A 16,868-nucleotide genomic window follows, 5' to 3' on the forward strand; every position below is an offset into this window, starting at 1 on the left:
TTTAAGATTAGTCTTTGCTAGTATTTTTTGAAAATCTTGACATAATTTCTCACTCACAGAAAAGGTGCAAGAAGAATATAAGCATTCTCAAATGTTAACATTTTATGGTATTTGTTCCCCTACATGTATATGGGTATGTGTTTATAAATTTAAAAAATTTATTTATATGCATTTATTTATATGCAATATACATGTATATATATGTTTTTCTGAGCTATTTAAGAGTGAATTGCAGACATAATTCCTTTACCCTGAAATACTTAAGTGTGAACTTCTAGTTCACTTTTCTGCTCAATTCTTGGAGGAATTAAGAGGAAAATGACATTTGATGAAGTTTTTGAACTTAAAAAAAAAAAAAAAAAACACAGATTGAGAGAGGGAGGGATATGGGGTGGGGGCAGAGGGTGAGGGAGAGAATCTTAAGCAGGTTCCATGCCCAGCTCAGAGCCTGATGTGGGCCTTGATCTCATAATCCTGGGATCATGACCTGAACTGAAATCAGAGTCAGATGCTTAACTGACTGAGCCATCCAGGTGCCCTAGAAGTGTCAAAAAAAAAAAAAAAAAAAAAGAGAGAGAGAGAGAGGCAGAGACACAGGCAGAGGGAGAAGCAGGCTCCACGCAGGGAGCCCGATGTGGGACTCGATTCTGGATCTCTAGGACCATGCCCTGGGCTGAAGGTGGCGCTAAACTGCTGAGCTACCCGGGCTGCCCTGTCTGAACATTTTAAATAAGTGTTCAACATCATTGAAATCTTTTGTGAGCTTGTTAGACATGCAGAGTTATGGCTCCCATCCTGATTTAGGGGGGTGGAATCTCTGGCAGTAGGACCCAGGAAATAACTTTAACAAGTCCTTTATGATTCTTGTGCGCATTAAAGTTTGGGAGCTGGTGGTCTTGATAAATTAGATTAAGCAAGGTCCACTAATTGTCATTAAAATGTTTAACAAGTTTTATATATAAATTAATTAAGAATAATAAAAATTAAGCAAACTTTTTTCCTTAGTTCTTGATTGGTTTTCTGTAACAAGTGATCTTTCTATTCAATGTTATGGTACCCAGGAGACTATGTTGATGTTTTCCTGTTGTCGCAGGTTTAGATGACTCATTCAAGTTTTGGAGAGCTCCATCTAGGATGTCCAATCAAGATCAAGATCCAAGTTCTCTCTCCACCTTGGAAACAATGGTACTTCTAAAGAATGCATGAGTGCTTCATTTTGAATCTCTGAAAATACTTGAATTTACACAGTGGACAGATTAAGACTGTATACAGAGTATAAGGTTATGATTTAGGTAGCTGTGATTTACTTACTTTTAAAAATTTATTTATTTATTTTTTTAGTAATCTCTGTAGCCAACATAGGCTCAAACCCACAACCCTGAGATCAAGAGTCCCATGCTCCAATGATTGAGCCAGCCAGGTGTCCCAATAGCTGTGATTAATTTAAACTACTGTCTTTGTAGAACTAGGGTCCCATGTACTCATATAGCTATGCTGAATGTCCTTTTAGATGAATTTATAACCTTTTTTATACCTTATTTGATAGACCGAGAAGCATAAAAGTTCAAAAATGTTTATCAGTAGTAATAGAATAGATCCCATGTGATAATAATGCTTGATTACTGTGCGGTTTTGCTTAAGGACAAAGCAATTTGGAGAAAGTGGGCCCATTCAAGTGATTCCAGTTTGGTACTAGAGATTCTGAACATTATTTCTAAATATTTGTGTCAGAAGCTTGTTTTCATTGTTTGAAATACCTGAAATTTATGCCTGCCTGCCTTCCTTTTTCTTTTCATTCATAAGTTGCTTTGTTCTAAAAAGTTTGAGATACACCAAGTATTTCTAAATATGACTGATACTAGGTTTCACTTTTTTTATAAGCATAAGAAATGATTGGAACAGTTACTGTGTCATAGATCTATCAGGAAGGCAGAGGCGCACGGCACTCCTACTTCCAGGAGCAAAAATAATGTGAGCATAATAGATAATTATAAGGCAGTAATAAAATTCACCTCCTATAGTTTCTCAACACTGGTACTTTTTTTTTTTTTTTTTTTTAAAGATTTTGTTTATTCATAAGAGACACGGCAGGGGGGTGGGGGCGTGGGGCAGAGACACAGGCAGAGGGAGAAGCAGGCTTCCTGCAAGAAGCCTGATATGGGACTCGATCCCTGATTCCGGGATCACACCCTAAGCCGAAGGCAGATGCCCAACCGCTGAGCCACCCAGGAATCCCAACACTGGTACTTTTTGCTACAGTTTTAGGTGTCATGATTTTCTGTAGACTCAGAAGAGTTTGTGGTTACTGCTGCATTGAACCTTTATTTGGAAAAGTTGACTAATTACCTCATTTCCACTAGATGTCATGCTTTCCTTTCTGTGCTAGAAATAGTATGTATTTTTGTTTCAACAAGAGAAATCATATGATTAAATGCAAAAAGGAGCTGTATTAGTTATTTAATTCACAGAAGGGCAGCATTAATATATGCTTAAAAGTAATTCTTAGACTTCGCTGTCTATTAAAAGGGCTATCTATAGACTAAGCTTGAAATTTGTACATGCTTCAGTTGTTTGCTTTATAGTAGGAACTCAGTAAGTAGTAATTGCTCTAATTAACTTTGAGTCATCTTAGCTATTTTGTAAATACCAAATTGTATTTATCATACGTAAGAAGATTTGAGTACTTTTGCATTTCTCTGTTTTATAAGAGATAATAATATATAATAATAATAAACATATACAATATACCTAATAATAGATACTTTAGTAATAACAAATCTCAGAGATCAAGATACTAGATTTTCTGAGAAAAATTTTGGAAATATTTATTTTAGTCATTATTAAAATAGAAGTACTTAATAGAGCCTAAGATTCTTACAACTTGGTTGTGTTTGGATGTTACATATTCTTTTAGAAATATATACCAATGAAATCTGTTATTTTTTTTTAAGAATTCTTTTATAGTTCTTTGTGAGATTTTGTATAGTTTCTCAAAAGATAATTATCTATTAGAATTTTTATAGTCAACTCTTTGTTTTCTTCTTTTTTGATTCCAAAAAGAAGAGCTTTGGTATTGGTGACTCTTAGTCACCAGATTGGTGACTTATTCATAGAAGTAGTCTCATTACCCCAATTTTACTAATAATCATGTTTTTTTTGTCATGTCAGAGATATTATCTGTCCTTGTTCACAGGAAAAAAAATTCGGGGAATTTATTCATCACACCAGTAAATATTTATTTATTTTCAAAGATTTATTTATTTTTTTGAGAGAGAGCATGCATGGGAGGGAGGGTCAGAGGGAGAGGGAGAGGGAGAAACCTCAGCAAACTCACCACTGAGTGCGGACCCAACTCAGGGCTGGATCCCAGGACTCTGAGATCATGATCTGAGCCAAAACCAAGAGTCAGACACTTAACCGACTGAGCGACCCAGGCATCCCATATACCAGTATTACTTTAAACCTAAGCTGTCATACTTACATCAGCTAATACTTTGTTAAGTATATGTTGAAGTTACAAATTGAGGTATCTGTTCAGTGGATTTAAATCTTGCCAATAAGTGTACCTGGTTATTTATATCATTATTTAGTGTATTTCCCAGATATGACAAAAGATACAGTTTATTTATTGATTTGTTTATTTTTCCATTTTGTCTTTCTAAGGAAAGCACTATCTTTTGATTTGGGTCATACCATCTAGTGTGCTGTTGCTAGGTCATTATCCATTCTGGGCAGTTAATGTTATTTTAGGGACTTTGATGGTGTTCCCTAATGAATATATTAGTTCAGTTGTTTGACAATCTTTATAGGGATTGGGACATGTTTGTTCATAAAGTATAGACAGGGTAAGGAGTGTCATTTTCACTTTGGGGCATTGCCCTTGTAAGTGGCTTTTCAGAGATGGCTTCCTTCCAGCTCAGTGTCTCCTTCTCATAGGTAGGAAGGGTCAGGCATTGGTTGTTTTTCCTCCTGAAGTCTCATTTCTACTTCTTAGAAATATCCACATTAGGTGGGTACCTAGGCCTAGTATACACCAGTATGCATCAACAATTTTCTGACCAAAATGTGGTCTTCTTTTTTTACTGCTGTTGAGCAGAATTATGTCTATGTTTTTTTAATCCGTTTTATCAATTGTCAAAATAAAGGAGTTGTGGTTTCTTTCCTTTTGAGCTTTTCTTTGTGAAATATGTGATTCTCTGAAACTTTTGGGAACACCAGTTTAAATAAAAATGATTTTATTTTAGTTTAAGTTTATTTAAACATTTAAAGAGAAATGACTCATGGGTCTTCATAAACTTAAAAGTATTGAAAGTCATTCTTACTTTTGCTATTTTACAAAAGAAGAGATTAAGGCATGCAGTGAATAAGTGTCTTGGTCAAGGTTCCAGTGCTGGCATTATTTGAATCCAGAAGTATGTTTGGTTCAAGTTGTTGGCCATAATGTTCCACTCCTTCACGACAAAGCAGATGTGATAGGTGCTATGGTAGATGTTATGGTCAGGGTGCAGTGAGGTTACATTAGAGGGCATGTACGAGAAGTAGCAATTGAAATGAGCTTTAAAGATTAATCTTTCTTAAATATATGCACACATTTACAGGGAGTTGAAAAGATATATGTCATATATGTCACATATGTCTGAGGATTCAGTACCGTCTTATAAGAGTTGAAAGTCTTGTCAAGAACTTAAAGCACAATGAGAAAATAACTGCATGCCAAGTTGTGTGGTACTACTGAAAGTATAGAAAACTCAGAAAATGCCTAGTTTGTTTGGAGTGTGGAACAAAGGCTAAAGTTTAATTACCAGATTAGGGGTTAGCTAAGAGAGCTAAGTCTGTTTTTGGATTCGAAGAGGTAAGCCATAATAGCTATAAAGATACAGCTCTAAAGATATTTCAGCAGAGTAAAATACATTAAATATTACAGTTGATGTTACAAAATATATATTGGCATTTGTGTGATGGTCGTTACAAGTTATTTTATAGAATGAAGAGTAGACCAAGGACAGTTAAACCAGGGATGAATCGAAGAGGCTTTAAAAAAAATAGTTTTGACATAGGAATTAGTGATAGAGTAGGTACATCCTTCCAGTGTGGTGACCCCAGGAAAACCTGGAAAGACAGCAATTTGCATGATGGTGGAGAGAAAGAAAATGATATACTTTGTTTAAATAAATTTCAACCAACTGTGGATTACCCAGGATCTAAGAATTTGTATATTATAGTTAGAAAGGAAATATAAGTAAGATTCTAATTCCTAAGTGTTGGGAATATAGGCCACAGGGCTGTAGTACAATGAAAATAAACAGGTGTGTTGGTTTTTTTTGTTTGTTTTGTTTTTTTAAAGATTTTAAATATTTATTTGACAGAGTGAGAGAAAACACAATCAGGGAGCTACAGAGGGAGAGGGAGAAGCAGGCTCCCCAATGAGCAGGGAACCTGATGTGGGGATTAATCCCAAGAACCTAGAGATCATGACCTGAGCCAAAATCAGGGGTCAGATGTTCAATCAGTTTAGCTACCCAGGCACCCTTAATATCAATTCTTTTAACAAAACTTAGATATTGATGGTTAGTAATGCCGCCATATTAGTTTTTTCTAATTTTTTTTTTTTGTATGTGACATTAGAATGACTGTAATAGCTAGTGAAAATAGAATATTCATTCCATCCTGTGCATGGTACTATTTTATAAATAATTTTTCTTTTAAAAATCATTAGAAAGAGAAAATAGTATTTATTTTGTGGGGCTTTTCCCCCCTGTATTTTGTATTCACTTTGGTGTGTTTGCATTTATCCAAACTAAGTTACTATAGAGGGATAGCCATCAGTGTCAAGTGCAAGCATTTAAGGAAATTGGCAAAAGCATTTTGAGATAGATTTCAACAATTTTATTAAGCAGATAACTGTAACTAAAATGGGTATACTAAATATACTTAATTTTGGTAAACTGTATTTTATATAATTAGTTTTAACATATGTAGAGAGTCGACTTTTGGCCTTTACAATTTATATGTTAATAGCCTCTAGTTTGCTGTTTGCTGTAGTGTTACAGATGGGTTAAGGTGGTAAATCTACACCATTTGAATGTGGTACCCTCTTACAAGTGAAGAAGCGGTATATTCAAGAATTCAAGCATTTGGCCTAGGGTCACAAAGCTAATGTAGAGTGGAATAGGACAAGCTCTAGGAAACTTCTTCTCATAAATTATATACAGTAGGGCATTGGGACTGTGACTGTATCCTAGGGTTAAGTCTCTGCATGTGAGTGAGTGATCTTATTGTTAGGCAAGAATCTTATATATCATCCTACACTCACTCCTTTAGAGATATATAGATCTATATATATTTGTATTGTACACAATCTATTTGAATCATGGATCTATATATAGTCAAAGCAATTTAAAGTTCTTGTTATAATTTGGTGAGAATTAATAATTATAAATTGTGAACTGTGCCAGAGCTTTTCTGCTCTTGGGCATAGAACCAGGTATCATCTATAGTAATGAACATGTGAAACCTGGAGTTCCTTAGAAGCCTTCATACTTTTATTAAAAATGTGAGTAGATTTGTACCCTTTTTCATCTCACGGATCCTCATTTTCTTCCTTTGTTCTCTTTTAATTTTTTAAAAACCAAATAACTTATTTGGGAACCAATCTACTTTTGATGAAAGAGGATAGAAAATATTACAAAATTACTTGACAGATAAAATATTCAAGTCCTAAATTGGCTTTCAGAAACTTTGAAGCATCCAGTGAACTCTTCATTTCTGTAGGGCAGAATACAAAGAAAATAGTTTTGAACATTGATGCATTTTGTTTATATGATGGAAATGGCCCAAATTCTACTTTGATATGGTAAATGACTTTGCTATTTTCTGCTACTTCAAAGGGACTCTTAAAATTGTAACTGCCTCTTTTACAATAAGGCATGATTCAGAAAGCTTCTTTAGCTATCAAATCTGTTTATAAACACATTGAAGAAAAGGCTATTATCTTTTTTAGTTTTTATAAGAAAAATTTGATTCTGTTTTAGGACAGTGGCTTTAAGTAACACCAATCTATCTGCACTAACAGGCTTTTATTGCCTTTTATAATACTAGTAAGGTGATAAGGCTAGAAGTATATATACTTCAGTTCAAGGAAAACTCAGTTTTTTTGGTCTTAACAAGGGAATGTAAATTGAAAATCTCAGGCTGTGTTATGTGGCAAACAGGAAAGAGGAAAATGTCTAGATTGTGATTTTGTACTGAAGCCATCTTAATGAATAGAGCAAGTGATAAAAGAATTAGACTCACTGTTATGAGGACAGCCCTGGCTTCGCAGCTGGGGCTTTCTGGTTACTATGGGGTAGAGAGAGGAGATCGCAGGTGAGAATGTGTGTTCTCTGCTCTGGGGCAAGAGGTGACTTAGCCATACTCAGCTTGGCTGGCCAGCATTCTGGAGGTTTGTCTGAGGACTTCCTCTGACCTGAGCGTATTGGTGCTATCATGAATATATGTCATGTCCTCAACTGAGAATCCTAGTTAGAGTGTGACCTTGGACCCTTTCTTGTGGTCCTGATCCCAGGTGAGGACCTAGACTGGATCAGCCCTCTTCTACCTATGGCATAGGCTCATGTGAACCCCCTTCAACTTCCAGAAGCTAATACTTGAATTTCAAAGTAGACTAGTTATTACTTGGATTTTAAGATACACAAGTAACATATTTACATATGGATGTATATATTATTACATATAATAAATACCATTGGAGATTATTTTCAAACAAGTAAGGATTTGAGCATAGAACCGAAGCCATTCAGTTTAATACTTTTTATCTTTACTTGTTAAAATAATAATGTGGAAATATAGCAAATTTTAAAGGTATAGATAAGTTAGTAGAAATATAAGTCACCCATAATCAAATTTTAAAACACAATGTATATAAAGAAGTCCTTGTGTTTTCTCAACCATATAGAGTAAGTTGTAATACAACTATTAGGTAGGTGCTTTCTAAAATCATACTTTCTAAATTTGTGTATCACTTCCTTGGACTCTACTGAGGAAAATCACAACTTTTATTAATATCTGACCTTTTGGTCACACATTATGACTTTCCTTTCTTCTAATGAGCTGGGTAATCAGTGGGCCCTTAGAAGCCTTCCTGCGCTGAATGCTACCTGTGTTTTTTTTGTTAGTTTTTGTGTAGTGAGGATTGCTTGAGTGTCAGTTGAAAGGATGTTCAATGAAAAGGTAAAGGATTCTGGCATCGTTGTCCTCCTAAATTTTATTATACAAACAAAGGAGCTTGTGGTAGGCTCTGTATTTAATTGGTCAGCTCCTGTGTCTTGTGATAACCGTCTCAGTTATGATTGTCGTCTTCACAGACCATGAAAGCTATTTGGATGTCTGTTGACAGGAATTTTTTTTCACATATCTTAGACCCAGTTGTAGGTAAATGTCATTATCAGAAAAATAAACTTCAGGGTTTTTCCTATTACCTGGATCTAATATTATATAAAATAAGGTATTTAATATATTATTTATAAGTGTTTATTTAGACTGAAATTTATCCAGGTTTACTTTCTTAGATGACTTTATGGGCTTGGCTTATATTTATTGGCTACAACTTTCTGTTATTTATTTGTTATCGTGATGTCATACTTGAAGTGAGAGATGATTAAAGTCTTAAATTGAAAGGCGATTTTAAAAACTGTATACAAATTCCGTCAGCCATTTTCTTCAGATTTGTATTCTCTTTACTAACAGAAAGTGAAAACAAAAATAACCTTGGTTTTTGCTTTATTCTATCATATTAAGTCTAAGGTGCCCTACTTTATATGTTAAGATACATATACAATCAATATACAGGTACTGAGCTGTGTGGTATCTGGGTTCAAGGTAGGGTTGATTCATAAGTTCTAGTGACAACTCATACAGTATGCATGCACTGTATGGAGCTTATCCAGGTATGGGAAGTTCAGGCTATTTCAGAGAAAATAAATTGATGGTAAGAAAAAGAGTGATCTGACCTCTCTAGATATTTTTCACATAGAAGGTGCCAAACACATAAGTGTAAACTTTTCCTGTATTAGGAGACCACACAGTCTGCTCATCTGTAAACCTGTAGATGAAATTGTTTGCCTTCTACAGAATTTATATTATGCTTAATGTTTTAAAAAATACTGTATTCTGAAACACAGTGTCAACATACTGCCTGAAACAGTTCTTTTGTGATATGGGGAAAGGTAGAGAAAAATCTTTTAATATTTCTGTTGATTTTTTTCTTAGGCACTTTTAAAATTTGTGTGTGCTATTTGAAACTTATTTAAAAAAAACCCTCTTATTATGAATCAAATAGAGCAAACTATCTTAGGGAAACAGTGAATTATGCCAAAGTTAAAGGAGCATGTTTTAGGCTTTTAACATTTGGGCAATAAGAGGGGATAGGCCTTATCCAGACCTTAAAATCCTAAATGGGCTTTAAGTCAAAACTTTGCTCCTTTAAGTTACTGATTTATATAAAATCCAGCAGGTCCTATAAGAGGTAGGAAGTGCCATTCAAAAAACTTACAACTCTCAAGATATGGAATGTTTTCCAGTCATATTAACTCGTGTGGTTTTGTTAAAAACCTTCTGGTTTAAGGATATTTTCTGTACATGTTGTTTCTGTTTCACTTACTATGTGGGAACATGAATGAGTGAATGTTAGGAATAAAATAATTTCCTTTGCTCCTTGATAGGTGACACCTTCATCGGGGAGTACTGAATTCCCACCCTTTGGGCCCTCATCGGTGTCTCTCCCTGAGGCTTCACATGACCAGTTTGCGGCTCAAGGTACACTTTCAGGAAGACATTCTGCTTTCAAAAAGAAATGACAAGTTGGTCCAAATATTTTGAAACTAATTGTCTGTATGAGAACAAAATCAAATAAGTCATAAAACATAATGTCTGGATGATAACAAAATGAAGTGACCCAGAACATGATAGAATAAATATATCATAAATTAACAAAACAAATACCCTTAACTAATAAATGGAATTTAGTCATCAGATAAATAGTCTGGCTGCTATCTGGTTTCTCATTAATTATGTGTAAATATTTAGCGTTTGAACTAGGGAACTGATAGATATTAGTTACCTTCATTTTTTTCCCTCTTTAGGGAAAACACTTCAGTTTACTACAGTAGTCCATTTGAAAGTAGAGAGGGTCCGGTCATAAGTATTTTTTAAGGGGACGCTTCCATTTTAAAGCCCACAAAATGTGTGGAGTCTTTATTTTATTAGAACTGCTTGATGAGTAGCCTGGGATTTATTTTTAGTAATGGTAATATATAACTTTGTATTAGGGACTGCTTCCAACTCTATTATGCTTCAAACTTTATATATTTGGAAGATTACAACTTAGCTTTTGGTTATTCTAGAGAATGTACAAGCCTTTATTCAGTAGCATTAAATTCATCACCTGTAAGGAATATGCTACCTAAAAAAGAAAGTAATCATAAACACTGAAATATAAGCATCCACAGGGAAAGGCTTTCTAAAACTTCAGAAATAATTGCTTAATTAAGACTTTACTCTGAATTTTTATTATATTTGTTCCCTAACTTCCTAAACAATGTCCCACTTCGTTTTTTTTAGTAATTTATAGTAACAATATAAAAAAATATTTAATTGTAGGAAGTACTCATTTGATTCTCTTAATAAAAGGAGCAAACTCACATTGTTTAAATAGTTAAGGACACAGAATGAAATGAAATTTGATAATGAATTTCATGAAGATTTATCTCTAGAAGTATGTTGTGTTACTCTTTTTCAATAACTTCACTGAGAATAATTCACATACCATACAGTCACCCATTTAATAAGTGTCAATTCACTGGTTTGTGGTTTATTCACGGAGCTGTACAAGCATCACTACAATTAATTTCAGAACATTTTCATCACCCCAAAAAGAAATCTTGCCATTAGCAATAACTCCTCTTTTTCGATCCTTCCCAGTCCTAGGCCATCATTAATCTACTTTCCTTCTTTATAGATTTGCCTGTTATGGAAATTTCATAAAAACAGTCCTACAGTATGTGGTTTTTTGTGACTTTTATTTCACTTAACATTTTCAAGGTTGATGCATGTTGTATTTGTCAGTACTTAATTTGCTAAAAATATTCCACTGTATGGATATACCACATTTTATTTACCCATTCATCAGTTGATGAACATTTGGATTTTTCCACCTTTTGACTGTTATGAATAATACTGCTATGAACATTCATGTACAGGTTTTTGTGTGGACATATAGTTGTGCGGGGTTTTTTTTGTTTTGTTTTGTTTGTTGCATTCTTGATTTAGATTTATTTTCAAGGATTGTGCTTAGAATATATGTTCATGTAAAGTTTTACTAGTTGCCAATCACTTAAGTGTATATTTGACAAAAAAGCTTTTTGTTGAATCTGCCAATGAACAGTGCTATAAAGCATTGAATATATATTGTCAATGAGCCATAAGACTAGAACAATTATTTTGTTGTTGTTAGATATCTTCCAGAATTCCATCTCTTTAAAATAGTATTAAGATAAAATGTGAATTTTTTTTATTATTATTGTTTTTTTAGTGGTAATGAGATTTTAGTTCCCTCAAATGGAACATCTAGCAGGATTTCCCAGTGAAGCTGGTTAGTCCTTTTATTTGTTGTTTTGCTGATTCTTAACCAGGGAATTAATATGCTCCAAAGTGATATAGGATAGGGCGAAAATAATTTTCTCTAACATTTACATTAGGGACACTTTTGACATCTAATTTTTGATTTTTAAATTTAGTTTCCAACTTTTGTAAAAGAAAAATTATTTTTTAAAAAATATTCTATTTGAGAGAAAGAGGGCAAGAGCACGAGCAGGGGAGAGGGAGAAGAAGCAGACACTCTGCCAAGCAAGGAGGCCAACGTGGGGCTTGATCTTAGGACCCTGAGATCATAACTTGATCTGAACTTAACCCACTGAGCCACCCAGATGCCCCGAAAAATTATTTTATAAAAAAAAAACTTAGCAGGGTCTCTTGTGATCTGTAAACTTACATTTGATATACAAAGGTAAAAGGAATCATTAAAAAAATAAAAATGTTACTGTATTTGAGTACTATTAACTTAAATAACTGGGATAATTTTCACTAGATAAAATATAAAAGTTTATTTAAATAAATTGGATGAGTTTGAATTTCTTAACTGCTGTGCCCTCCCCTTTTATTGATCCTTTCTGTACTTGGCCTAAAAATGCTGAAAACACGGAATATATATCTTGTGAATATTGAAATTTTTCCCTTAAAATCCATTGAACTGTTTCTGTGGAATTAACCTAAATTTAATTTTCCCAGTTTTGTTTAGTTTAAAATGTCAAATCTTCCTTGATGTTACATAGTCCCAAAGTTATATAGTCCTCTAATTCTTCCCTTAAGGAATTAGTTAATTACAAAGGAAAGTTGGAGAAACCTGGTAGACACTACCTCAATCAAGTGGCTAAAGTTAACACCAACAGTAGTGACATAGAAGGGAATCCTGTTTTTCCTGGGAGGATGCACTAAAAGATCTACTTATGAGGAAATCTCAAACATCAGAGGTTCCACAAAGTAATAGCCTATGCTCTTTACAGAATGTGAGGGCCCTGAAAGACAAAGCAAGTCTGAGGATATCTTCCAGTTTAGAACCCAGGGAGACATGACTGCTAAATCCAAAGTGTGACCCTGAATCGGACCCAAACAGGAACTGTGGCACTATAAAGGACATGAGTGGGACAACATGCAAAATTTGGAAAATGTCCTACCATTACCTCAGTATTAATTTCCTGGTTTTGATCATTGTACTGTGATTATAAAAGACAAAGCCTGTTTAGAAAATTAATTTAGGGGTGAAGGGGTATTTGGAACTTACAGGCAAGCAGTTCATAAGAAGATAGCTATGTAGGTAGATAAAAAGTAGAAATAAAATACTAGTATGTGGGGATTTGGGTGAAGGTATAAGGAAATTCTTTGTACTCTTGTACTTTCTATAAGTCTGAGTTTATTCAAAATAGAGAATGTTTCTTTAGAAAAGAAATAATAAGGGTCATGAGGAGAATCTTGAGGTAGATTAACAAAGGTAGCTTTCTTGTTAATCCCTTGCTGAGTTTTCTAGGAAAGGTCTATAGTCTCATGTCTTCAGTTCTAAAATCCAGAATCTCTGAAACTTTCAAAGATTTCTCAAAACTCACTTGGTGTAAAACTGCCTGGACCTGAATATAGCTGCTGCAGAACCTGAGCAGTCCTGGTTGAGGTGGCATTTCTTCTTTCTGCATCCTGTTTACTGTGATTATACATGTATCATAGTATAGAAATACTTACTTCATTGTGGGGTACTGCCCAATATCCCATTGGAGCTGTGAGTTAATGTACAGTATATGCATCTTTCTATTATTCTAAAATCTAAAAAATTTTGAATTCTAAAGTATTTCTGGCCTCTAGAGTTTTAGAAAAAGGGTTGTTGTAGACTATTTGTTCTTCAGTATCTGAATGTTTGAGGGCACAATATGTGCACTGCCCTTCTGGTCTTGGCTCTTACAAGGCACACACACGCACACACACACACATCTGTGTACAACTATACACACACACAGAGTGGAGGAGTTAGATGTCTGCTTCCTTGGCCTCAGGGTTCAGATGAATTAGGCATTAGGGAAATTCCCCAACCATCTCTCGTTAGCACTTTCAGGAACTTTTCTCTGATGATCAGAACTTATAAATATTGTACAGAAGCACAAAGTAAAGAAAAAAATAGTCATAATTTTAATGTTTATTTTCAGTAATAGGTCCACATGAAACTGCATCAGCACAGCTTCCTCGTGACACATCCCTTCCTGCCCCTCTGCCCAAGCAGTGTGTGGTCACCCCACCTCTCCTTTCAGCAGTGTGCAGCCTTCTGGACGGCCTCTTGGTAATTGCTCCAGGAGACACAGCACGTGCTTTTCGGCAGGCCCGTCTCATAGAGCTTCTCTGTAGGTAAGAGAGGAAGGGTGGTGGAGATGAATCAACACCACTCTATTCGTGACTTGGTGTAAGACTTCATGTGTACTGGGGATATATTTTTACTTTTTTTTTTTTTTTTTTTTTTTTGGCTCATTAGACTGCAGGATTTTGCTTTTGCCAGAATTGTCTTTTGACAATTTTAGTTTGGATCTATGACAGCACTTATATTGGTTTGTTATGTTGGCTGCTACGCACTCCCACCATCCTGATTTTTTTTTTTTTTTAATAATTCAGACGTTTTAAGTCTTATTTGTCCTCCACCACACTCAAGAAATATGATGCATTCAACTTTGTAATTCTAACTGGAAGTGAAAGAGGTCAAGGATTCATCTCACTAGGGTTATATCAGAATAGTGGCCATGGGTTGCAAATCATTGTCAAATTCATTTGGGGTTCTTTTCATTATTGGATATTAAACTCTCTATTACAGAGTATTCTGATAAAATTTAGGAAATCATGATTTTATTCTTTCATTTCATTTTAGCTAATATTAATGAGTTTATGGCAGAACCTTTCGATTATCATATTGGCTATATAGTATAGTAAAAATGGCCATAGATCGTGAATTAGCCTGACTGATAGTCTGATTGTAGTTCATTCACTCCTTAGCATTGCAGTCTTGGGGAAGTTATTTTAATCTCTGGGGTGTCATTAGTAACATCTGTTGAATGGCTTTAGTGTCAGGATTAAGTGCTGATGTGTTAGGACACTTTTTATAGTAACTGTTCCTTTTCTATCTTCCCACATCAGATTACTATACCTACCTCCTGTGGACCACTTAGTTGTTTGCGTTCATCTGCCTGTGAACATTCATCATCTGAAATATCTTCTTCCTTTTTGTCAAATCACAGTGCTTTCTTTTTCTTTTTGAGATATTAAGAAAACTTTAAAAAGAAAGAAGTATCCCTTGTTTCAGCTCACTTGCCATTACTCTTTTACCATTTATATTAAGTTGTGGGATGTGGGTTTGTTCACAGTTACTTGTCATCTTTCTACTAGACCTACTAGAGTTGGAAAAGAAACCTGCTAGTTGGGCAGCTCTGGTGGCTCAGCGGGTTTAGCGCCACCTTCAGTCTGGGGCATGATCCCGGGGACCCAGGATCGAGTTCCGTAACAGGCTCCCTGCATGGAGCCTGCTTCTCCCTCTGCCTGTGTCTCTGCATCTCTCTCTCTCCGTGTCTCTATGAATAAATAAATAAAATGTTTAAAAAAAGAAAAAGAAACCTGCTAGTTGTTTGACTTTTTCTCCTGGATGTTTTCCTGCCTCGAGAACCATCAGAATGAGCTTTAGGAATCCTCTGACTTCTCGAGTCAGTTAGGAGTCTGCTGTGAAATTGAGGCAACAGAGCTATTAAAGGATCTTTTATGGCAAAGACTTATCATATTCTGAACATGTTCTTTATTCCTGGCTTAACAAAATTTTCCTATTTGTTTTGCATTATTTTGTCTTTTACTTTCTAAATCAGAACATATTTCCTAGCAAGTATTTTTCCTATTTTAAATAGGAAACTACCACCAAGGTTTTTCTTTTGTTTGCTTTCCTTCTAAAAGAGCTTCATTATATTTTATTCTGCTTTTCATTAGATGTTTTTTCTTCAGAATTCCTTGCTTCCCACATTTATTAGATAAGATCTTTTCCTGCATTCTAAAATATTATAGGATACCTGTTTGTATACATTTATTATATTTATGAAAATCTTTTCTCTTTATTTTTACTTTTTTTTTTATTTGAGTATAGTTGACACACAATGTTATATTATTTTCAGGTGTGCATTTTAATTAGTCCACAGATTTATGTATTATACTGTGTTCACCACAAGTGTAACTGTCATCTGTCCCATTACATCAATGTTATAGTATCGCTGACTGTATTCCTTATGTGGTGCCTCTTATTCCTGTGACTTACTCCATAAACTAGAGGTCTATATCTCCCACTCCCCTTCATCCATTTTGCCCAACATGCCCACCCACGTTCTTTCTGGCAACCATTGATTTGTTCTCTGTGAAGATCCTTTCTCTTGAATTCTATTTAAGGTTATATTCAGACTTCAAATACTAATTTATTAATTTTTAATAAGCAACATGCTACTCATTTGGAGGGTTTTCTTTTTCTGCTCTTTGCAGTATTATGGATGCCACCTTCCTAGAGAGCTGTGTGCAGGAGCTGAAGGGTCCACTGCCTTTGTCATCTCCAGTTGAACACACTCAGGCTCAGGTAAGTGTCATGTTTCCCTCTCACCTCATGTCTTTTTGTGCATTTATTTGCTTTAAGTGCCGGGAACATAAATTCTGCTAAAAATATACTAAGCATAGAAGAGGGATGGGAATCTTTCAGAATATACATGGTGTGATTAGGTTATTTCAAAAAGGTTACTTAACATTTTAATTTGAGACATCTTTGCATGGTAGAAAACAGCAGCAGGGTATAAAGATCTAGATTCTTTTCCTGATTCCATTATTAACCAGCTTTTAAAAAAATTTAACCAGCTTTTAAAAAAAAATTTTTTTAATTAACCCACTTAAAATGTTTATCCACCGATCTGGATATCTTTTTTTTAATATTTTTTTATTCATGAGCAACAGAGAGAGAGAGAGAGGCAGAGACACAGACCGAGGGAGAAGCAGGCTCCATGCAGGGAGCCCGACGCGGACTCGATCTCAGGTCCCCAGGATCTGGGCTGAAGGCGGCGCTAAACCGCTAAACCGCTGAGCCACCCGAGCTGCCCAGATATGGATATCTTTGAGCACCATATTAAAAAAAAGAGGATATTGTATACACCACCTTCCCATTCTATGATTTTAGGCTATCTCTATCATTTTCACCAAATTGAAGTTGTTAAAAT

At 34.9% G+C, this 16,868-nt stretch overlaps 1 protein-coding gene across 11 annotated transcripts in view; it reads left to right on the forward strand.

Annotated features, from left to right (window-relative positions):
• Nucleotides 1-16,868, forward strand: part of RTTN (rotatin) — a 142,444-nt gene that overhangs the window by 90,977 nt on the left and 34,599 nt on the right. For all 11 annotated transcript variants that reach the window (XR_013372539.1, XR_013372529.1, XR_013372560.1 and 8 more), the window contains 4 exons: nt 1,094-1,185; nt 9,720-9,813; nt 13,803-13,998; nt 16,150-16,240. Coding sequence is in view for 7 of the 11 variants with exons in the window: in XM_077884546.1 (XP_077740672.1) it covers nt 1,094-1,185; nt 9,720-9,813; nt 13,803-13,998; nt 16,150-16,240 (473 nt within the window). In the remaining 4 variants the exon portion in view is untranslated. The remainder of the gene's footprint in view (nt 1-1,093; nt 1,186-9,719; nt 9,814-13,802; nt 13,999-16,149; nt 16,241-16,868) is intronic.

Source organism: Canis aureus, chromosome 1 (assembly GCF_053574225.1).
Source record: "Canis aureus isolate CA01 chromosome 1, VMU_Caureus_v.1.0, whole genome shotgun sequence".
NCBI classification, from domain to species: domain Eukaryota; kingdom Metazoa; phylum Chordata; class Mammalia; order Carnivora; family Canidae; genus Canis; species Canis aureus.